Source organism: Mirounga angustirostris, unplaced genomic scaffold (assembly GCF_029215605.1).
Source record: "Mirounga angustirostris isolate CCGP_5_RB_7025 unplaced genomic scaffold, mMirAng1.0.hap1 SCAF_11, whole genome shotgun sequence".
Lineage (NCBI taxonomy): Eukaryota > Metazoa > Chordata > Mammalia > Carnivora > Phocidae > Mirounga > Mirounga angustirostris.
This window is the reverse complement of record NW_026991719.1, coordinates 58,478,711-58,501,953: the sequence shown is the minus strand read 5'-3', so window position 1 is coordinate 58,501,953 and position 23,243 is coordinate 58,478,711. Positions and strand designations below refer to the sequence as shown.

The 23,243-nt window shown below is 43.8% G+C and overlaps 1 protein-coding gene across 4 annotated transcripts in view; it reads left to right on the top strand.

Annotated features, from left to right (window-relative positions):
* The window catches only part of HDAC8 (histone deacetylase 8), a 214,365-nt gene that overhangs the window by 180,851 nt on the left and 10,271 nt on the right, over positions 1-23,243 (top strand). For 2 of the 4 annotated variants that reach the window (XM_045879537.3, XM_045879520.3), the window contains one exon: positions 6,103-6,208. The exons of 1 other annotated variant lie outside the window; for it this stretch is intronic. In XM_045879537.3, the coding sequence (XP_045735493.1) occupies positions 6,103-6,208 (106 nt within the window). Of the gene's footprint in view, positions 1-6,102; positions 6,209-21,337; positions 21,482-23,243 lie in introns of those variants that run through there. One more of the 4 variants, XM_064574251.1, reaches the window with a different exon arrangement.

Genomic DNA, 23,243 nt, shown 5'->3' with positions numbered 1-23,243 from the left:
AAACATGAATGGAGCACCCATTATTTTCCAGGCCCTATGCTAGGAGCTGTAGGTAAGATAAATATGAATAAAACAGTATTCTTCCCTTGTGGAGCTCTGGGGCCAGAAAGACAAACGTAACTAACTCTAAATCCCTATCAGGCTGCCTCTGACTCCCATCCTAGGGGCCTTTCTCCTCAGCTTGTAAATATACTTAAGATCCTCCCATCTTAAATCACCCACCCTATGTCAAACTCCTAAAATAAAAAGTGTATTCATGGGCGCCTGGGTGGTCAGTCGTTAGGCGTCTGCCTTCCGCTCAGGTCATGATCCCAAGGTCCTGGGATCGAGCCCCGCGTCAGGCTCCCTGCTCCACGGGAAGCCTGCTTCTCTCTCTTCCACTCCCCCTGCTTGTGTTCCCTCTCTTTCTGTCTCTCTCTCTCTCTCTGTCAAATAAATAATAAAAATTTTTTTAAAAAGTGTATTCGTACCATCATTCTCATCTCCACTTCCTCCCATTCTGACTCTCCAGTCCTTGTCCACACCCTCCACTGACTTGGCTACAGCAAAGCTCTCCTTCCCATGGACAAATCAGAGGACTGCCCTCTTTTTATTTAATCCCTCGGTGATATCTCAAACTGTCACCAGAACTGTTTCCACTCACTCTGTAGTAAGCCTCCCTGCCAGCCAATTCTCGTCCAATTCTTTTATGTCACTGACGACTCCCAAATCTCTAACACATATCCCATATTGTATGCCCAACCTCTCTCCTAAGTACCAGAGCACTATATCATCAGGATCCTGACCCTCAAAATGCTTCCTGCTGAACTACCCCCCCCACACGTACACCTTACCATGAGCCCCTGTTCTCTGCCTGTACCCCTCATCTCATTAATGTGTCTCCTACACAGTCAGAAATCCTTGACTCTTCTTCCTTATTTTCCATATCCAGTTCATTGTTTAGTCTTATTAATAATATCTTTTCAGTTTTTCAATATCTCCATTCCTCCCACAACTCTTGGGGTTCCGACCCAGATACCACTCAGCATGGCTCTAGCACCAGACTTCTCACTGGTCTCCCTATTTGCATTCCTCCCCTCAAATGCTGTTCCAGTCTCCACACTGTAGCCAGTGAGTCTTCTAAAGGACACAGCTGGGCGCCTGGGTGGTTCAGTCGTTAAGCGTCTGCCTCCAGCTCTGGTCATGATCCCAGGGTCTTGGGATCGAACCCCGCATCGGGCTCCCTGCTCCGCGGGAAGCCTGCTTCTCCCTCTCCCACTCCCCCTGCTTGTGTTCCCTCTCTTGCTGTGTCTGTCTCTCTGTCAAATAAATAAATAGAATCTTTAAAAAAATTAAAATTAAAAAAAAAAGGACACAGCTGACCTATCCATTCCTTCATTTATAAGCTCCCCCAAGTCTTCATTTCCTTATCCCACAAATAGTTACTTACCAAACACTAGATGCAAGCACTGATTTGGGAACTGGCCATACAGCAGGGAGCAAAACAATGTTCTGCCCTCATGAACCTTCTAGTCTGGAATAAGGCCAAATGCCTGAATGTGGGGAGCGGGCAGCACCCACTGCGAAACTCATGCCTGCCTTCCGGCCTCATGGCCTAATTCTCCTTATGTCCTACCCTCGAGCCATGTCACATTAATTTCAGTGCCTAAAATGTGCCGTTCAATTCCGCACTCCCTGCCTCTGTCCAGGCTCTCTTGGGAATGCCTCCCTCCCCACCACCATACCCTATTTGCAGACCCCACCCCCCCCAACACACGCGTGCGCACACACAATCACTTATTCTGAGGTAATTTAGAGGCTCCTATAGATAGTGCTGATCTCCAGAATGACCTGGGTTCAAATCTCAGCCCTACGCATGCTGTGTGTGTGACCTCTGTCAAGTTATCTGACTGTCCTGCGCTTCAAATCTTCATCTTAAAATGGAAATAATTATAGTACCTCACAGCTTGGTTGTGAGAACTAAGTTAGCCAATCCATAAAAAGACACTTTAGGTGCCTGACACATATAAGCCTTTAATCAATGTTTTTATTACTTTCATCTTCAGTATTATGGTGATACCTCTCATCACGCTCTTCTGTAATAATTCTTCCTTCTAAACACGTCTTACTGTCTTTGTAACCCAATGAACTTTGTCAGGCACACAGTAGGCACTTAATAAATATTGAAGAAAGGATAAAAGGCCTGGCAGCCCCAGGTGTGTGGCTTGGGTTCCTGTGACCAAATTGGACTATGAAGGAATAAAAGCACATCTAAGACGTCTTGTGAATATCTTCTGGACCGAACACCTAAGTGTGTGTACACTGTTGGCATTGCGTGAGCAAGAGCTGGGGAGGAGTGACCAAGAAAAGGGCCTTGAGCTGGGCTGACCTGAATGAGAGCTGAGCTATTTCATTTCTTTATTCGTTGACTCTTGGGTCGAGAAAGGACCAACGACCCTAAAGTCGCCATTACCTTCAGTTCCCATGCCTCAGCCCCCACTTCATACTTTCCATTTGCTTCCTTCCCACTACTATGTTCCCCTCAAAAATGTATAAACTGAAACTCAGAAAGCAAAAGGAGTGCTGCGGGAAAAGGGGAAGGGGTGGAGAAGGGTTAGCACCTCCCTCCTTCCTTTGCCGAGATCAAAGCCAGCGTTTTGACTGGAAGGCCAGCTGGCCTCTTTCATCCCCGCTCCACCTGTCTGGGAATGGGATTGCTGCTTGCCCATTTCCTTTCGTCTTCAGGGCTGCAGGGCAGTTTCAGGGTGGGGCCTCAAGCTATTTCTAGTGCTGGCCAAATCCCTCCACCCCAATATCCCCTTTGCCTTATGTGATCAGATTTCCTTTCCACCTCTCCAGTTAACAAGTGTTAGGAGCATAGGGCAGGAAACTGTGAGAGAAGTTCAGTTTCTCCACAGGCCCTAGGCGGAGCTAACGGTTTGGGCAAGTAGAGAGGACGCTGGGGCTGCTGGGCTTTGTCTAGCAGGAGGAACAGGTTCTTCTTTCTGCGTAGCTACCCCAAGTACTTGACCCAACATCCCCCAGGGTATGGGTGCGGCAACAGTTAGGCAAGGGCCTCCTGCCTCAGGAGAAGGGAATTCACATTTGCCGAAGTCCTACTATGTTCTGGGCCCTTGCTAGGCCCTTTTGTTTGTACTATCTCAGTGGTTTCTAGCAATCCTGCCAGGTCAGCATTTATTATCACCCCTCTGGTAGCAATGACAAAAGAGAGATTGAGCAGCTCGCCTGAGGCGCATGACGAAATCCCGATAGAACATCCAGCTCTGTCTGACTCTAAAGACAGTGCTCTTTCCGCCTCATCATGCTGCCTCAAGAGGCCCGAGAAGCTGTTAATGCTCTGAGTTGGCTCTTTGCATTATTCCCCAGAATTCACTGGCCAGCCAGCTAAATCTTTCGTGAATGAATTTCATTCAACATAACTTTAAAATGAAGGTTTAAGGAGACCCTTTGATGACTTGAGTTCAATTCTACAAAGAATGTGACAGAAGTTTCTGCCTCTGCAGAGGTCATAGTCTAGTAGAAAAGAGTTAACAAGTGCCAAAATAAAAGCATAATATAACACAGAAACAGAGAAACGCCAGGAGAGAGACAGAGCAGGGAAGAGGGCAACACCTCTTTGCCTTCGATGTCAGCCTCCACCTTCTGGGTGCCTGTCACTTCCCTCAGCCCCAAACAGAGCCTCCTAAGGCTGGGACCAGGCAGCTGCCATGTCGACCTGGATCACAGAACAGGGAATTTCTTAAATCATCTGTGTCCCCTCGCCTAAGAATAGTGCAAATAAGCAGGACCTGGGAATACTCTTTCATTGGCAAAGGTGGAGAGATGGTTAGGAACCCAGTCTTGGTTATTACCTGCAGCCAGCCTGCCTCAGCAAAGAATGGGTTATTCATGGGTTAGTCAAAGCCAGGTGCTAATGCAGCCAGATCAAGAGGCTCAATCCCAGTGAGACTGAGTTCTGTTACATAAGAGTCAGTTCTGGCTGCAGTTGACCATCTTGCAACCGCCGTGCTCTTGGTCAAAGAAGGAACTAAAGCGGGAGAGTATGGGTCACCACATTGTGGGCATTCACAATGCAGACATATTGTTTCAAACACTTGGCCCTAAACAGACAGCTCACAGCATGTCTTGCTGACAGAGGATCAGCATTGATCCTCTGCCTTCATAGATGGAGGCAGAACATTCTCTCCTCCTGTATCTCAGTGAGGCACCCTGCCTCTGATTTTTATAGCACCTTGATGCTAGGGGTTTGGGTCCTCTCCCAGAGTGGCTACTTCATTGCAGCTGCCTTTCTTCTGTTGCTCTCTCTAAACCCATCTTTTCATACCTGTGAAATGAGTGTACTACTTGAGGTCCACCCTCTGGAGGAAAAGAGGTCGCCTAAGGAGAGAGGGCAACACCTGTTTGAAGCCTTCTCTTCCAGAGCCAAGCCCACGAGATCCTTGAACTTGGACTGAGGGGCCCTCCTTAACTAAAAATACAAACCCTTCAGGTTTCTTTGATCATATTGGGGGGTTAGTTTCTGGATGTTTCCCCCAGGTGACCCCTCTTGTCTCTTCCATATATGGGTTTGGTGAAGATGATTTCCACTCAAGGCTTCTTCTATCTCCAGAACTCGGGGCTTCAGGCATCAGAGAGTAATGATTCCAGCAGGAAGGAACAAGGCCCCTCTTTCCTTTCAATGTCAGTCCATAAAAAAAAAAAGGCATTATAATAAGCATTGGGACAGTCTTGGGCATTTTCCTTTTAACTAAATGTGCAGTTTTCAATCATGGATGTGCAAAAGCCATTTACCCATCAAATTACTCCCATGGACTCCACAAAGGTGCTGTTAGAATCCTTAGAGATCATTACACAACCTCTCCCATAGTGCCAGATAAACATCCAGACTCTTCACAAGGATAATTCGGTGGCAGTGGCAATAACCCTGGGCTTCTCCGAATGACATCAAATTCAGGACACATCCAGATCCCTTTTTTCATGTGCTCTCTACCATTTTTCCCATGGAATTTGAATCCCCCTGTTTTACTTACTGCCTAACAATATCACTATTGAAAGCACATAATGTTAAGGACCATATGCTCTCTCTCCAGAGAGTATGCACAAATACTATTTCTGTTAAAAACTAAACAGAAATAGTAGTTTTGCATACTTCCCATTCAAGGACTTATCCCAATTGAATGATTCCCTTTGTCGTGGACTGTTTTTCCCCAAGCGGGCCCTAATAGAGAAGCTGAATCAGATATTGTGACTTACCAGTGGGTCACAAGGAATCATCTAGTGAGCTAGAAATAGAATCCAGAAACCTTTATTTTGATTCCCTGAATTTAAAAAACAAATAAACTCTACTACAGAGAAAGAAAAACTGGAGGAACTAGGCTTGCTTAACATTCCTGGGTCAGGGAATTCAGGGCAACCAAAACTAACAGGCAACTGCCATAGTCTATGAGGCTCGAGGAGGTGAGTAAGACCTAGGTGCTGCCTGCCCTCAAGTTGCTGACAACCCAGTGCAGGGAGATCAGGTCACTGTTGAAAAATCTCTATCCTGTACAGCATGTGCTTATGAAGACCTAGTGGATCCCAGAGGAGGTCTTGCCCATCTTCATAGTCCCCCCAGCAGCAAGCACTATTTGTTGAACAAAGGCCAAAAAAAAAAAAAAAGAGGTACCAACAGAGCACTCTGGGGGTTGGTGGAAAATAAGGGACAGCTTTGTGAAGGAGGTGACATTTGAGCTGTGCCTGGAAGGATGGGGAGGTTTTTCGCAGGCAGCAGGAATTGAGGGGAGGGCCTTTGCAGCCTGAACAAAGAGCAGTGGCCAAGATCCTAAGGGGGGGACAAAGCATGGTGTGATTTGGGAGAGCCCAGAGCAAGCCAATGTGGCTAGACAAGAGGGGTCAGTAAGAACTAAGGCTGGAGGTTTTGAACAAGAGGAATGGTACCACCAGGACAGGGCTTCCCGCTGCATCATCCTGCCCGGCCCACCTGGGCCTCCCTTGCCTTGTCAATAGTGGTGGTTTTCTTTTGATTGTTCTGTGTGTATGTGGTTTGGTTTGGAGGTTTTCTGTGGTTTAGTTTGTTTTTTGGCCTTTCCCTTTTCCTTACAGTTTTTCACAGCATATGGTCCTGATTATGTGTTGGAAATCACGCCAAGCTGCCGGCCAGACCGCAATGAGCCCCACCGAGTCCAGCAAATCCTCAACTACATCAAAGGTGAGCACCACCCCTCAAGCCCCGCCCTCCTCATTCCACCCAGCTTGCGGTGGCCCATCAGTGGGGGCTTCCCCAAATACCATTTGTCTTTTGGTGGCTAAGCATTTCACTGACTTAGAAGGGAAACATCTTCTTGGCCTGATAGCTTGTAGTTGGAATTCCACACTGGTCACTCTCCCTGGAATTGTCATTTGGCCAGCTAATGTCACCTTCAGGGGGACAAAAGGTTTATCTTTAGGCACCTCCAGTGAAAAACCAGTTCTGAAGTGTGCCCTGGAACCCTTTTTCTTTTAAAAGAGCCAAAGTAAAATGGTCTTTAAGATGAGGGGAGTTCAAGCCGCTTCAGACTTAGGGTAGGGGGGAGGAGGGGCTCACAGACGTTGTGTTCCAGTGTAGTTCCTTGGTCCAATACGGCCTTGAGAGACTGCGGGCCTACAATGGATAGTCAGGATTCTGGTGCCCTGAGAGTGGACTCCCCAGTCTTACCCAGAGCACTGGAGACGGACCTGCTGCCCTATCCTGCCCTTCCCTCCGGCTGGCCTGCAACTATTCTGGCTTCTGGCCAGAAGGAAAATGGCATTCATCAGGTTATTCTAGAATATCTTGATCACACTTGCACTAGCCGTTTGGGGATGCTGCCCTTAGCTTTCCAGTAGCCCCTCTGCAACCCCCAGCTGCCACTCCACAACTCAGTTCCCTTTCTCTACAGTATTGTAAAATCGTTTTGGCACCCATTTTCCTGTTTACTTGAATTTGCATGTGTGTGTGCATATTTTTTGGATCCTAATTATTGGTAGAGTCAAGAGGCTAAGGGTATCATATTGCCCATCTTGGAGCGTGAAATTCCCATGTTTATTCATATAACGACCAAGATAGCAGCAATTCTTCTACCTTTGACTCCCTCGTTGGAATAGAATCCGGCATGAAAGGGAGGCCTGTTCTGTACCAGAGTTAGTCTGAGGAAACGAGTTGTGTCCTAGGGGGGTCTTTGCTAAGGGTTATGTTAAGGCCCGAAACTCTAGTAGAGCCCGGTGTGTGACAACAGCCAAGTCCTTAGGCAGGGACTCCACGTCCCAGGCTCCTTTGGCCAGAGAAAATTTTCTAAGCTCACAAGTCACAGACTTGTAAGGTTATGCTCACAGCAATGCTTATTGCCTCTCTGAGGTGTCCCGTAGCCCTCAGCCTTCTCCTGGCCCTGTAGTTTCAAGCCACCTCCCTCTGGCTTCAGGGTAGATACCAACCCCACAAATCCTCACTTCCTAACCAAGTCCTCCTCCCTTGTACAGTCTTTTTTTTGTTTTGTTTTAAGATTTTATTTATTTATTTGACAGAGAGAGACACAGCGAAAGAGGGAACATAAGCAGGGGGAGTGGGAGAGGGAGAAGCAGGCCTCCCATCGAGCAGGGAGCCCCACGCGGGGCTCGATCCCAGGACCCCGGGATCATGACCCAAGCAGAAGGCAGACGCTCAACGACTGAGCCACCCAGGCGCCCCCTCCCTTGTACAGTCTTTAGGGCCTCTAAACTCCTTCTGTTCCTGGCCCTTTGCCAGTCCTTCTCACCATGCTGCAGCCCTGATTAACACTGATGCTCCCACCTTAATTTCCTCCTGCCCCTCACAGCCCCAGACACCTTTCCTGTTTCCTTTGGGACTGATCCTGGACCAACCTCTCTTACCCATCCTCCTTCAACCTTGCCATTTTCCCCCCATCCAGGCTCTAAATCCTGGTAGAGCACAGACAAATAGAAACAGAGAAACTAAACAAGCCTCTGCAGCTTCTTGCTCACACCTACGTGTGTGCAGATATCTGTATGCCCTCATGCTTTCCTGCACACGTACCCAGACACATATCTCCAGACTGGTGACATCTTGCTAATAAGGAAATGGAAATGACAAGCGAGAGAAGACATAAGGGAGGTAATTCAAAGGAGAGAGAACTAGGAAAGGTAAGAAACCCAAAAGAGGAATAAATTTTTAAAAGACCTGAGATAAGGGGCATCTGGGTGGCTCAGTCGTTAAGCATCTGCCTTCGGCTCAGGTCGTGATCCCGGGGTCCGGGGTCCTGGGATCGAGCCCCACATCGGGCTCCCTGCTGAGCAGGTAGCCCGCTTCTCCCTCTCCCTCTGCCCCTCCACCCTGCTCATGCTCTCTGTCACTCTCTCTCAAATAAATAAATAAAATCTTTAAAAAAAAAAAAAAGACCTGAGATAAAAGATTAGTTTGAGGGTTGGGGAAAAAATAATAGAAAATCTTAGCGGACATGTAAGTTACATGAAAGTCAAGATTGTTGAACGATCCTAACAGGTTAAAGCAATTTTCTGATTGTAGCACAATGACATTAAACTGAGAGAAAATGTATGGACCAGGAATTGGGTCCGCAGAAGCAACTGGACCCCATACAAGATGGGAAGATGTGGCTCAGCAGCATTTTGTCTGAAAGAGCTAGGGATTTTAGTCAGTGTGGACCTCATTGTGAGTCTCCAGGACAAGTTGGCCTCCAGAAGATGCTGATGCAGTAGCAACCTCACTTTAAAAGGGTTCTAGGCAAATAAGAGCACGTTACTGGTCAGTCAGGATGGGGAAAGGACTATAGACCAGGCTCCAAGAAGTCTGGGTGGAGGAGCTGGGGCTTTGGGAGAAAAGAAGACCCAGGGGGACGTGGTCTTTACTTCATATCTCCAAGAGGCTGTCACAGAGCAGAGGGTGTAGACAGAGTCTATGTGGTCACAGGGCACAGAGCTAGGACCCATGGGTAAATATTATAAAAAAGGCAAATTTGTATTCAGTAGAAGGAGGAATTTTCTAACATTTTGAGCTATCCAAACGAGCAGGCTGCCCAAAAAGGAATGAGGTCTCTGTTGCTGGAGATATGCAAGTAGAGGCTAGATAGTCACTTGACTGTCATATCATGGAAGGGCTCCTGCATTGGGGGAGGGCGATTGTACTAAATTATTGTTAAGGTTCCTTCTAATCCTAAGATCCTAGGATGCTGTATGTTAAAAATGAGAAAATAGAAAAACAATAAAAAGAATAAGATGAGAGTGCAGGGGTTGGTAGATGAGTCACAGTTGTTGGGGCAGGGGTGGGGGGAGTTAATACTGTGTAGAGGAAAGAATTGATGAGAAGAAAAGAAATTAAATGGCTGAGAGTGGGTGGGGAGGAGCCAGGGAGGGCAGACAGCAAGTAGACTGGCTATAGAATACTAGGAATGTTCAGATTTTCCATTTAGCCATCTCTTTCATATTGACAAAGTCTTGTGTTCTAGCCATGCAAATGAGCAGAGCACACAAGTCCAGAACCAAAAAGAAACTCAGCTAAACCAAGAAGAAATGAGGCTAGAAAGAAGTCCAAATGTTGCTAAAAATGGCCAGGCTAACCTGCTATACTGAGACCGTGCCCCTCCAGCCTGGTGACGCATACTGCCATCAGATAGTGCGTTGCCATGACAATGGTCAGTGTGGAAAAGCTGCTGAATTTTCTACATTCTGAAAGATTTCCCTGAACCTGCCTACATGACTTGTCATTTGTTCTTGCATATAAAAACCTCAGTGAGGCTGGCCATTTCTTGCTGCCCTCCTTCCCCCATATTAAAAACAAGGGAGAGGGGAGGCATGGATTGATTTGGGAAGATGGAATGGCAACGATGGAGTGGATGGATTAAGCTCCACTCTATGGGAGGGAGTTTAGCCAGCATGTATCAGTTGAATTTGTTCAGCCTTTGAGCTTGTGTTTTTTTCTCTTTCTCACCACATCCCTTAGAAGCACAAAAGATGGGATTTTTAACCTACTGAAGCTCAAACCTGGGGAGGTTCATCTTATAGAGATACATTCCATGTGCCACAGGTTGACTGGAGGGAAAGGCAAATTTAGACCTCACCTTATCCCATCTTTATTGTCCATTAGTCTTTCCAAGAGGAAAAAAAAAAGACAAAAATAAAACCTTGGAGAGTCGATTCAAGCTGTTAGCTTTATACAGGGAAAAGCTATGTTTTGCTCTAACAAATTGCTCTTCTCATGCCAGTGAATCTCAAAGATATGTGTCAGTGTTCACAAGGAAGTGTGGATCGCTCCGCCTAGCTCATGCCCATGCTCACTACTGAAAAATCATCCTCACACCATCTTCATGTGCTCAGACTTGTTTGCCTTTCCTCTGGTTGACGTACTCCAGAAGAGTTGGCTCACACCGAGCCTTCCAGAGTTGGAATGGTGCTGATGTGATCAATCCCCAGGGGTGGCTAGCTCCCCAAGCCTGCCTGGCTCTGTGTGAGGAAACAGGGGTAGAGTTTTTCTAGTCCCTAGTACTGATGACATTTGAATGGAGTAAAGGTCCCTAGGGGGCCAAAAGCTTCTTGTTGCAACCCAGACCCAACCTTCTGTGGCTGAGTGCAGAGGGAGGGTGAGTTGTGCGTGCACGAGTACGTGTTGACATTGTAATTGGAGGTTACAACTCACTTGCTGTGCGTTCCCAGACTGTACCCCAAGTTTGCCTGGAATAGAAAAGGAGACAAATAGGGCCAGGAGGTAAGAAGGAGGTGGAGGGGGAAGACACAAGAGGGAAGGGAAGGCCTTGTGCACATCTGCCTTTTCTGACCCTTAATGAAGGAGGCTGAGTTGGCATCTCATACAGTGCAGGGTTGGGGAGATGGACCAGCCAACTGATGTGGGTAAAAGGGAGAGAAAACACAGGTGAAATAATAAGAGCAATAGCTACTATTGCTCTATTGCATCTATTACAGATGAGGAAACTGAGGCTCAGAGAGGATAAGTGACTTGGCCAAGGTCACATTTGTTCATTCATTCAGCAAGCAATTACTAAGCACCTACTATGTGCCACACACTGTGCTAATAGGTGGTAGAGCACACACTTGAACCCTGGCCTTTTTGAATGGGGCTTTGGAGTCAGGCTGTTTGTCCTTTCTAGTGCCCCTCTTCTCTTTGCAGGGTTTCCCTACCAGGTCTATTCGTCGTACCTCATTTTTCCAATCTCATTTTTTTTAAACCCCCCTGCTTTTTCCAGTTGCCCCTGGTAAACTCTTCCCACCCTTCACTGCATACCCAGCTCCTTCCATGTAGCTGATCCAAAGCACCTAAAATCGGATGTCTCCTTGGAAATGGGAGGAAGACAGCCATGAGCAACACTTGAAATTCTGGCCTCTGACTTTTAACGTTCTCTAGCCCCCTACATCTGCCATGCTCCCATCACCCTACCATACTATCATTGAACCTTTCTACTCCATTTTGAGCTGAGTAGAGAAGTAAAAGAGGACAAAAGGTGGAAGGAGCCAACCCATCCAGCTCCTGCTACCTGAAGTGTGTTGTGTTCACCAGCCCCACTCTGCTATTTACAGTTCCAGGGCCCCAAGATGCGGCCCTCTGCACATCTGTTGGTAATATTCTCAGGAACGCCATTGTGCTGAGTGTAAGCTGCACCTCCTCAGGCAATTTGAAGTCTGGGATTGACATTCTTCTAAGGACTAGGAATTAGGACATCAGGTCTGGACATGTCCAAGGCCTGCTGAAGCTCCAAGCTTGAAGCAGGGCTCCTGCCTGGTGGGTCTCTACACCATAGAAACTCAGCTTACTTCTACACCTTCTCTTGTTTCCCGAGAAGCCATGAGGATAAGTTGAAAGGCAGGGTTGGTCCCAAGACAGACTGACCATCTGCTTTAGGGCTTCTTAGGATTTGGAGCAGGGCTGTGGAGGACATCCAATGTGCATTACTTCAGGGGAAGATCTCTGTGATGTCCACTCCTTATCTTCCCTTGCCATCCCCTGTCCCTTTATTCTTCTCCAGCCCACTGTGGTTCTTTCCAAGAGCCTACCACCAGCCTGGCTTCCCCATTGACCAGGTTCCTGTCTTGTTTCACTAAAGAGTAAAAGAATTGGAGAGGTTTGTTGTTGCTGTTGTTCAACAGAAAGAGAAGTTATAAAAATGTCATGCTGAAGGGCACCTGGGTGGCTCAGTCGGTTAAGCGTCTGCCTTTGGCTCAGGTCATGATCCCAGGGTCTTGGGATCGAGCCCCACATTGGGCTCCCTGCTCAACGGGGAGCCTTCTCCCTCTCCCTCTGCTGCTCCCCCTGCTTGTGCTTGCTCTCTCCCTCTCTCTCTCTCTGTATCAAATAAATAAATAAAATCTTTAAAAAAATGTCATGCTGAAAATCTTATAAATTCTGAAATAAATATGGATACTGCTTCCCAAAGTCACAGTAACTTAGACAACAGCTTTTATTTTTTTTTTAAGATTTTATTTATTTCTTTGAGAAACAGAGAGAGCATGAGCAGGGTGAGAGGCAGAGGGAGAAGAAGACTCCCCACCAAGCAGGGAGCCTGATGCGGGGCTCAATGTGGGGCTCGATCCCAGGAGTCCCATGATCGTGACCTGAGCCAAAGGCAGACACCCAACCAACTGAGCCACCCAGGCGCCCCTAGACAACAGCTTTTAACAAACCATGAAAACCCTTGGTGGATTACTTATGAAGACACCAAATACCGACATAAATCCAGGAGGTAGGAGCTACCATTATTGAAAGCCAACTGTGCTATACCATATGCTGGATTCTTTACATATATGATCTCATTTAATCTTCACAATTACCTCATAAGGTAAGAAACTGGTGTCCAAAGACATGGTGTAACATGCCCATAGTCATGTAACAAGTAAGTGGTGCCCTCAGGATTTGAATCCAGACCCAGTGCCGTCTGCTTCATAACAGTATTGCTCAGTCAAGTCTCCTCATCATCCCCTGTCTGCTTTTTTCAACTGCCCCTAGTAAACTCTTTCCACCCTGCAATGTCTCCCAAAGTAAGGCTGTGAACCAGCTTAATTTTTTTTAAGATTTTATTTTATTTTATTTTATTTTATTTTATTTTATTTTATTTATTTGACAGAGAGAGACGCAGCTAGAGAGGGAGCACAAGCAGGGGGAGTGGAAGAGGGAGAAGCAGGCTTCCCGCAGAGCAGGGAGCCCGATGCGGGGCTCGATCCCAGGACCCTGGGATCGTGACCTGAGCCGAAGGCAGACGCTCAACGACTGAGCCACCCAGGCGCCCCAAACCAGGTTAATTTTAAGAAGTATGATTATGTTTCTGCTTCAGAGCCCAACTAAATCAATCAATGAATATCTTTTGGAGCCTCCCATGTTCTTAGTGCCATGAGAGGTATGAGAAGTATAAAACATGGTCTCTGCCTCTAATAAACAGCTGAGAAGTTTAGGGAAGGAGACAAAATTAACTCCCTTATACAGATCAGGATATAATAAGGCTGATACTATGTAGAAGCAGGGGAGCAAGATTTTAGGGAGACTGCTTTCAAAGGTCTTGGAGGATTTAAATTGATAAGAATGGGGAAGTGCTCGTAAGCGAGGGAAACTCAAATAGGTGTGTGCCAGGGGCAGGTTGCAAGTTCCCTTGAATTTCAGGCTGAGTAGCCCATATTGGATACAATAAAGTGACAGCCATTCTAGGTTCTGGAATTAGGACATAACATGATACAGTGATATTTGGATGAATCATGGTGGTATTCCAAGAGTGAGCCTGCAAGGGCCTGGACCAGAACAGTGGTATTAGGATATTTCCTATCCTATTCCTCCCAAATGGCTGAGAGTTGTTTGGAAGACAGTATCAACAACACTTGGAAGTAGGTCATGTATAGGGGATCGAAAAGAAAGGAAGAAGTAAAGATGATTCTGAGCTTTCCAGCCTGGATACCAACTGGGATGGGGAGCCATTGGAGGACGACGGATAGTTTTACAGAAACATACACTTGATGTGTTCTATTTTGATATGTTGAATTTGAGGTATGATACATGGTCTCAAATACATCTACATGGAAGATTTGTTGCAGCCAATTAAAAAGAAATTTTTAAAGACAATTTGATGGCACAAAATTATTGTCATGATAATAATATTAAGTAAAAAAAAGGATACAAAGTTATTTAATACCATATAGTCTCAATTTTGTAGATATAATGGGTGTGTGAGTATGTGAATATGCACAGAGAAACACCAGAAGGAAATATAACAAAAATGCTAACAGTAGTTACTTTGGTGGTAGGACTGGAATTATAGGTATTTTTTTTACTTGTTCTTTATTCTTTTTTTTTGTATTTTTCAAAATTTCTACCATGAATATGTGTTGCTTTTTTATTCAGAAAAAAGTAATACATGTTTGGGGTTTTATTTTTTTAATATTTATATATTTATTTGAGAGAGAGAAAGCACAAGTGGGAGGGGCAGGGAGAGGGAGAAAGAATCTCAAGCAGACACACTGAGCATGGAGCCTGATGGGGGGCTCAATCCCACAACCCCAAGATCGTGACCTGAGCTGAAACCAAGAGTCAGACACTCAACCGACTGTGCCACCCAGGCACCCCTACATGTTTGAGTTCTTAATTATTGTTGTTGTTGTTGTTATTGTTATTACTTTATCAGACCTAATGTCCCAATTTTTGGTTTACAAAACCTGGCCACTGCCCTGCACACAGCTGGAAAGATAGGGACTGGAGAGTGAGCATTTTACATGTCTCAGGTGCTGTTTCCTTTCTTAGGGACCTCTAGTAATTCTAAGGTGCTTCCATCTGTCTGCTCAAGGGAGCAGATTTTCCCTTGACTCATGATGTAAAGCCTCTTTTGTCTAGTAGAAGGGTATAAAGTCCAGATAGCTCCCTAGGACCACATTCCTTTCCAAAATTCTCATTCACTCCAAGGCACCGGTCTTTCTGAGTTTTCTCTTCTGCTCCATTGAGCTATGTGTTTATTCCTCCTCTACAGTCTTGATTACTCTAGCTATATAATAAACCTTAAATCAGGTAGAGTGATTCCTCTTTCTTCTTTTTCAAAATTGCTTTAGCTTATACTAGTTCCTTTGCTTTCCATATAAGCTTTAGAATAATCTTGTCTATATCTACAAAATACCTTACTGTGATTTTGTTAGGAATCGTGTTAAACCTGGATATCAGTTTGGGAAGAATTGACATCTTTATTGCATCGAATCTTCCAATCCATGAACACAGTTTGTTTCTCCAATTATTTAGAACTTTTTTTATTTCCTTCTTCAGCATTTGTAATTTTCAGCATACAGATACTAAACAGGTTTTGTACATAAGTTTTTCTTTGAGTTATTGTATTTTTCATTTTGGTTTCCATGTGTTAATTGTTACTGTATAGAAATACAGTTTTGGGGGTGCCTGGGTGGCTCAGTCGTTAAGCGGCTGCCTTCAGCTCAGATCATGATCCCATGATGTCCCACATCGGGCTCCCTGCTCCGCAGAAAGCCTGCTTCTCCCTCTCCCGCTCCCCCTGCTTGTGTTCCTGCTCTCCCTCTCTCTCTCCCTGCCAAATAAATAAATCTTTAAAAAAAAGAAATACAGTTTTTGTATGTTGCACTTATATCCTGTGACGCTGCTGAACTCATGTATTAGTTCTGTTTTCTTATAGATTCCTCAGGATTTTCTACATAGATCACCACTCATCTACAAATAGAGACAGTTTTATTTCTTCCTTTCTGATCTTTATGCTTTTTGTTTCCTTTTCTTACTTTATTGCACTGGCTTAGACTTCCAATATTATGTTAAGTAAGAATGGTGAGAGAAGACATCCTTGCCTTATTCCAGAAATTAAAGGAAAAACACTCAGTCTTTCACCACTATGAATGATGTTAGCTGTAGGTTTTTGTAGATCTTCCTTATCAAGTTGAAGCAGTACACCTTTATATTCCTAGTTTTATGAGAGTTTTTGTTATGAATGGGTATTAAATTTTGTTAAATGCTGCTTCTGCATCATTTGATACTAATACTGATATGTATGTAATTTTTCTTCTTTAGCCTTTTAATATGGTAGTTTACCTTGATTGATCTTCAAATTTTGAACCAGCTTTGTATGAATAAACCCCACTTGGTCATGGTGTACAATTTTTATCTACATTGCTGAATTCTATTTGCTAATATTTTCTTGAGGATTTTGCATCTATATTCATGAGGGATATTAACCTGTAGTTTTCTTTTTTGTGCTGTCATCATCTGCTTTTAGTATCAGGCCAATACTGCCTTAGAAAGTGAGTTTGGGAGTGTTCTTTTCTGTTTTCTGCAAGAGATAGGGTAGAATTGGTGTTAATTCTTTTTATTGGAATTCTCCAGTGAGACCATCTGGGCCTGGAGATTTATTTTTCAGGAAGTTTTACATTTCTACCTTGATGCCATTGTGGTCAGAAAAGATGTGCTGTGTAATTTCAGTTTTTTTCAACTGTTGGGGTTTGTTTTATGGCCCAGTATATGGTCTATTTTGGTATACGTTCTGTGAGTGCTAGAAAAGAATATGTATTCTGTTGTTGTTTGATGGAATGTTCTGTCAATGTCAGTTAGATCCTATTCTCTGATAGCATTGTTGAGTTCTTCTGTAGTCTTTGTCATTTTCTGTCTTGTTCTGTTATCAATTGCTGAGAGAGGGATGTTGAAGTCTCCAATTCTAATTGCGAATCTATTTCTCATTATAGTTCTATCAGCTTCTGCTTCGTGTATTCTGAAGCTCTGTTGTTTGGTGCATATACATTTTGGATTGCTATATCTTCTTGGTAGACTGACCCTTTCACCATTATATAATGTCCCTTTCTGTCCATGGTAATTTTCTTTGCTCTGAAGTCTACTTATCTGATATGAATATAGCCACTCCTGCTTTCTTTTGATTAATGTTTGCATGGCATATGTTTTCTATCCTTTTACTTTCAACCTACTAATATATTTGAAATGAGCTCCTTATAGACATCATATAGTTGGATCACTTTTTTAGCCACCCTGCCAATCTTTGTCTTTTAGCTAATGTATTTAGATCACTTACACTCAGTGTAATTTTGATATGTTAGCGTCTAAATCTGCCATTTTATTTTTTGTTTTCTCTTCATTCCCTCTGTTCTTTCTCTGTTTTCTTCTTCATCCTTTACTGTTGGTGACTTATACCTCTGTTCAAATTTCATTTTGATTCATCTTTAGTGGTTTTGATTGTATCTCTCTGTATAGGCTTTTTAGTGGTCTCTCTGGGTATATATTATATATGCCTAACTTACCACAGTCTGCTAGTATCAACATTTTATCGGTTTGAATGAAGTGTAGAAAACTTACCCACCTTTAAGTCCTTTCCCCCTCCTATTTATAATATAATTGCCTTAAGTATTTCCTCTACATACATTTAGAACTACATCAGTGTTACAATTTTTGTTTCAATCATCAAACATAATTTAGAAAACTTAGGAGGGAAAAAACCTAGTATGTTTATGTTTATTCATATTTTTACTCTTCCCGTTGTTCTTTCTTCCTTCCTGGTGTTCCAAGATTCCTTCTTTCATTATTACTTTTCCATTGCAAAAACTTCCTTTAGCTGTTCTGTTAGGGTAGGTCTGGTGGCAACAAATTCTCTTAGTTTTCCTTCCTTTGAGAATATCTTTATTTCCCCTTCATTCCTGAGAAATATTTTCATGGACCTAGAATTCTGGGTTGACAGTTACTTCCTTGAACTACTTGAAAAATATCTTACCACCCATGGTTTTTGATGAGAAAACCTCTGTCATTTGAATTATCTTTCCCTTATAGGTAAGGCTTTGTTTCTGTTTTGCTGCTTTCCAGAATTGTTGGGTTTTTTTTTTTTTAGTTTTTTTTACCCCTTTTTTTATTTTTTATTTTTCAGGAATTTGATTATGATGCATCTTGGTGTGGATTTCTTTGGATTTATCCAGTTTGGAGTTCAGTCAGATTCTTGAACCTAGGTTTATATCTTTTGCCAAATTTGGGGAATCTTTAGCATTATTTCTTGAAATTCTTTTTCAGTCCCATCCTCTTTCTCCTTGCCCTCTGGGACTTTGGTGACATGAATGTTAGACCCTGTTTTTTTTTTTTTTTCTTTAAGATTTATTTATTGGGGTGCCTGGGTGGCTCAGTCGTTAAGCATCTGCCTTCCGCTCAGGTCATGATCCCAGGGTCCTGGGATCGAGCCCCGCATCAGGCTCCCTGCTCAGCAGGAAGCCTGCTTCTCCCTCTCCCACTCCCCCTGCTTGTGTTCCTGTTCTTGTTATCTCTCTCTCTGTCAAATAAATAAACAAAATCTTTTAAAAAAAGATTTATTTATTTATTTGATCTCTATCAATGGATTTATTACATCTCTATCACCAGTGCCTAGAATAGTGCCTGGCACATATTAACACGGGAATTAGGCAGGAATGGATTTGGTATGTTTAATGTACAGTTGACCCTTGAACAATGTGATGGTTAGGGGCGCCAACATCCTGCACAATTGAAAAATCTACATGTAACTTTTGTTTGTTTGGATTTTGTTTTTTTTTTTTAATTTTTGTCTTTGTTTGTTTTTTTGGTGTCCCTGGGTGGATACGAATGCATATAACTTTTAAATCCCCAAAAACTTAACTACCAATAGCCGACTGTTGACCAGAAAACTTACTGAAACATAAACAATTAACACATTTTTGTATGTGTATTGTGTACTGTATTCTTTTTTCTTTAAGTTTTTATTTTATTTCCCATTAGTTAACATACAGTGTTATATTAGTTTCAGGTGTACAATATAGTGATTTAACAATTCCGTACATCACCCGGTGCTCATCGCAAGTGCACCCCTTAATCTCCATCACTTATTTAACCTACCCCCCCACCTCCTCCCCTCTGGTAATCATCAGTTTGTTCTCTATAATTAAGAGTCTGTTTCTTGATTTCTCTCTGTGTGTCTCTTTTTCTTTGCTTATTTGTTTTCTTTCTTAAATTCCACATATGAGTGAAATCATATGGTATTTGTCTTTCTCTGACTGACTTATTTCGCTTAGCATTATACTCTCTAGCTTTATCCATGTTGTTGCAAATGGCAAGATTTCATTCTTTTTTATGGCTGAATAATATTCCATTGTGTATATATACCACATCTTCTTTATCCATTCATCAATCGATGGACACTTGGGGTGCTTCCATATCTTGGATATTGTAAATAATGGTGCTATAAACGTAGGGGTGCATGTATCCCTTTGAATTAGTGTTTTTACAATACAGTAAGGTAGTGTTCTTACAATAAAGTAAGGTAGAGAAAAGAAAATGATATTACAAAAATCATAAGAAAGAGGAAATACATTTACAGCACTATACTGTTATAAAAAATCCATGTATAAGTGGACCCACGCTGTTCAAACCATGTTGTTCAAGGGTCAACTGTGTATGTTTTAGTGTGTATTAGAAAGAAACATAACTGTCACATCAAACTCTGATGATTTCACAGATATCATTGCTTAGGGTAAGGTTACAGTTTTTTTCAACGCAGTTGGTGGGGGTGCCTGGGTGGCTCAGTCGTTAAGCATCTGCCTTCGGCTCAGGTCATGATCCCAGGGTCCTGGGATCGAGCCCCGCATCGGGCTCCCTGCTCCGCGGGAAACCTGCTTCTCCTTCCCCCACTCCCCCTGCTTGTGTTCCTGCTCTCGCTGTGTCTCTGTCTGTCAAATAAATAAATAAAATCTTTAAAAAAAATAAAAATAAATGCAGTTGGTGTAAGAGAGGTTTCCACATAAGTGGTATGTAAATATGACAAATTTCTTGGCAGTATTGAAGTTTGGGAAGCAAATCTGTCTCTGAGGTAGATAATGTTATTAGCTCCATTCAACAGATGAGAGAACTGAGGCTTAGGGAGGTTGATTAGGTTGTACAAGGTCACAGAGCAAGTGAGGGAGCTGAAATTCCACATGAGAAACTGAAGGTCATGCCCAAAGTTTAGAAGAGGAAATACAGAATTTTTCTTCTTCCTGGTGGAGTTACTGGTTGTATACAACAAACCAAGAAATTTTGAAGAATACTTGGAGGCCTCTAATGTGTTTAATTGAGCTTTTTTTTTCTGTTTGCCCAAAGTACATGCTTAAAGCAATTATATCACTTATTCCCCTCCAGCTTTTAGATCTAAAATAATCAAGGGGCAAAAAGGAGGTTAGAACTTACTAGAGAAGATACTCTTAACTGCAGAGAACAAACTGAGGGTTGATGGAGGCAGGTGGGTGGGGGATGGGCTAAATGGGTCATGGGGATTAAGGAGTGCACTTGTAGTGATGAGCACTGGCTGTTATATGTTAATGATGAACCACTAAATTCTACTCCTGAAACTAACATTACACTACATGTTAACTAACCAGAATGTAAATAAAAACCCGAAATGTTAAAAAAGATAAAATAAACTGCATTTTTCTTTTTAAAAAAATAAAAATAAAAAAGGAACTTATTAGAGAAAATAAGGTAAAACACTCAGAGTTCTGGAATGCCTTACTGTTGGCAATTCCCTCAGTCTACCCTGAGGCCCTTTAACCAACTGAGATTCAGGTGCTGTCTTTAGCATAGCTGCCAAATCCAGCAGTGCAGATAGGCAATTTATGCCAGAGTAAGCAGGCCCACCCTCCCTGGCCTTGATGCTGAGGGGCAGTCTTTGCAGGATTCTCACCACAAAGTTCCAGGGGAAGCTCTACAGACGTCCCATCCTGCGGACTCCTCTGCTACACCTGGACCGGGGCATCCCCAAGCTACAGTCCGGCCACCAAAGAGCTCTCAGTGTTTTGAGAGAGGGAAGCATCTTTATAGGCTTCTGGTTTACCCACATCCTTCTGCCTCTTTGCAGCTCCAAGCATATTTTGGAGGGAGATTTCATAAAGATTTCGAAATTGAGTTAGAATTTCAAGTCTATTGTGACATGCAAATTAGCCCTGCTTGCCCGTTGGCAGCAATGCAGCTGAAGTGCCTAGAGACGGGCCATAAAATGAAAACATCAAAGTGATTAAATGTGCCCGAAGAGCATAATTGAGTGCATGAATAAGAGAAAATAAAACAAATTGATTTTCTCCAGTGCCAGAAAAACAGAATAATTGAGAACAAAATAATAGACTTTGAAGTAATCAAAGTGAGGAATGTACCATAGTGACATAGAAACAGCCAGTTGTGGGGGAGATTTATTGTGTTTCTGTTATCATTTTTACAACTTTAATTTCATTAGCTAATAAATACAAATCAATTGAAAAATCAGTCAACCAGAGAGGAGGCAGTCCCAAGCCAAGATTTTTATTCACATCTCTAAAAGAGGCTGAAGCAGTGATCCTTAATCTATTTTCATAGGCGCACATATCCCCCGTGAGCTGGAAAACGAGTTCTGGGAGGCCTCTCTGCTTTGGAGGTGATGATGTTCTATTCTGCCAGTCACTTTCCACATACAAGTTTACAGATTCAACTTTCAAAAGGGTCACTTTTATACCCCGCCAAGATTTCCGACAGAATGGCCTGAGTACAGCATCTTGGTTTACAAAGATGACGTTTTCATGGCACTGACCGCATTTATGGTCTTGCACTGGGGTCATTCTGAACTTGCGTGGTGGTGGCGGCGACAGCAGCAGCGACAGCCCAACAGCAGGATTACCCACCACTCTTATAATACTGATGAGCGTCTGCGGCTCACTCCTACCACAGGCATCACACACGCGCGGACACGCGCACGCATGCTCGCACGCGCGCATGCGCACAACACCGAACTCGAATCTAAAACCAAGAAGGCCCAGCAAGAGTATGTCACCCCTTTGGTTTCCAGCCTCGCCACCATGATGCTACAGAGGATCAGGGGAGGGAAGCTAGGCTGGGAGACTTCTCAGGCTGAATGTAGCAATAGAGCACCGGGGACAGCAAGCTATGCTGGGACCGGGTGTTGGAACATCACACAACAAACATGAGATCAATGCAGAACTATTTTTATGGCTCCTCCAAGGAAAGAATCCGTCCACCCTACTCCTTAGCTGTTCATGACTGGGCTCGGCGGCCCTTCACCTCAGGATCCGCAGTGGTGGCTAATATGACTCGGATCACAGTTTTTCCTTTCACAGACCCTTAAGCTGCTCTGGCAGCTGTTGGCACTTCCAGATGTTCACGGCACACCCTACCTTCAGGGCTCCACAGCTAGCAGCCATGCCTTTGGCTCCAGTAAAGGTCTTTGGGACCATTGGGACTGTAAAGCAGGGTGTACAGAAGGAGTTGGCAGTGCTGAGGCTGGCACTGCTTGCTGGCTCAATCAGGACGGCATGGTTAATAGATTGTGCCCGCCAGGCAATTTGTGCTGAAAAATGTATCTTCCAGGAAGCACCTAGATACTGAAAGGAGTCTCTCTGACCTTCTGGTGGTATCCAAGGCCTAATCATGATAGGCCTTGAAGTGAACGGAGAATGTTAGCATTTAGCTCCTTTGTGCAAGAGAAAGAGAGTTTATCTCCAGTCCGGGCCTAAAATCCCAGCTTCCATTTCCCACTGGTGTTTGGGTGGAGCAAAATGGAGCAAATGGATTTCACAACTCTAAAGCATTATACAGATGTAAGGCTGTATTATTCTTCCTGCCACTGCTATTCCCATTATCCTGGATTTCCCAGCCCAGAATTTTTGTCTGAAAAAAAAATATGAAGAAAGCACATGGACCAAGGAACCCGGGGCTGTGACTTCAAAACGGCTGGGAGGCATTGCCCAGCCCAGCAGATAAACCACTCCAGGCCAAGCTCCACAGGCTGGCTGGCAGACAAGCAGCCCACTCCTGTGATGTCACCTCTACGGTTACTTGTGCCTATCCCTCCACATGGAGCCAGCAGATTTAGGCACAGGAGGGGAGAAAAAATGAATCATAAGCTATTTTAGAAATTGCTTCAATTCTGTTTGAGACTGCAGTAGTCCCTTGCAAACTAAGATCGGAGCACCCTAGCCATCAGGGCAATAGCCTTTAAATGCTGATATCCTGTAAATGCCAGAAGCTTGGTGGGATTAATCCACAGCCTCATGTTCTAATTCAGGTCAGAGGCAGACAAGTGGCAATTGGTGGTTATACTTAATTGTCATTGAAAGGCTTTCTGATGACAGGGGGATCTACATTCCAAGGCAAGCAATACAGTTGACAATTAAGAGCTAAAATTAAATCAGCCTTCCATATCAGCACATGCTCAAGGCTTCATAGAAATCTTTTGTTCTGCCATTGTTCCCAGGTAGAGAGTGAGACC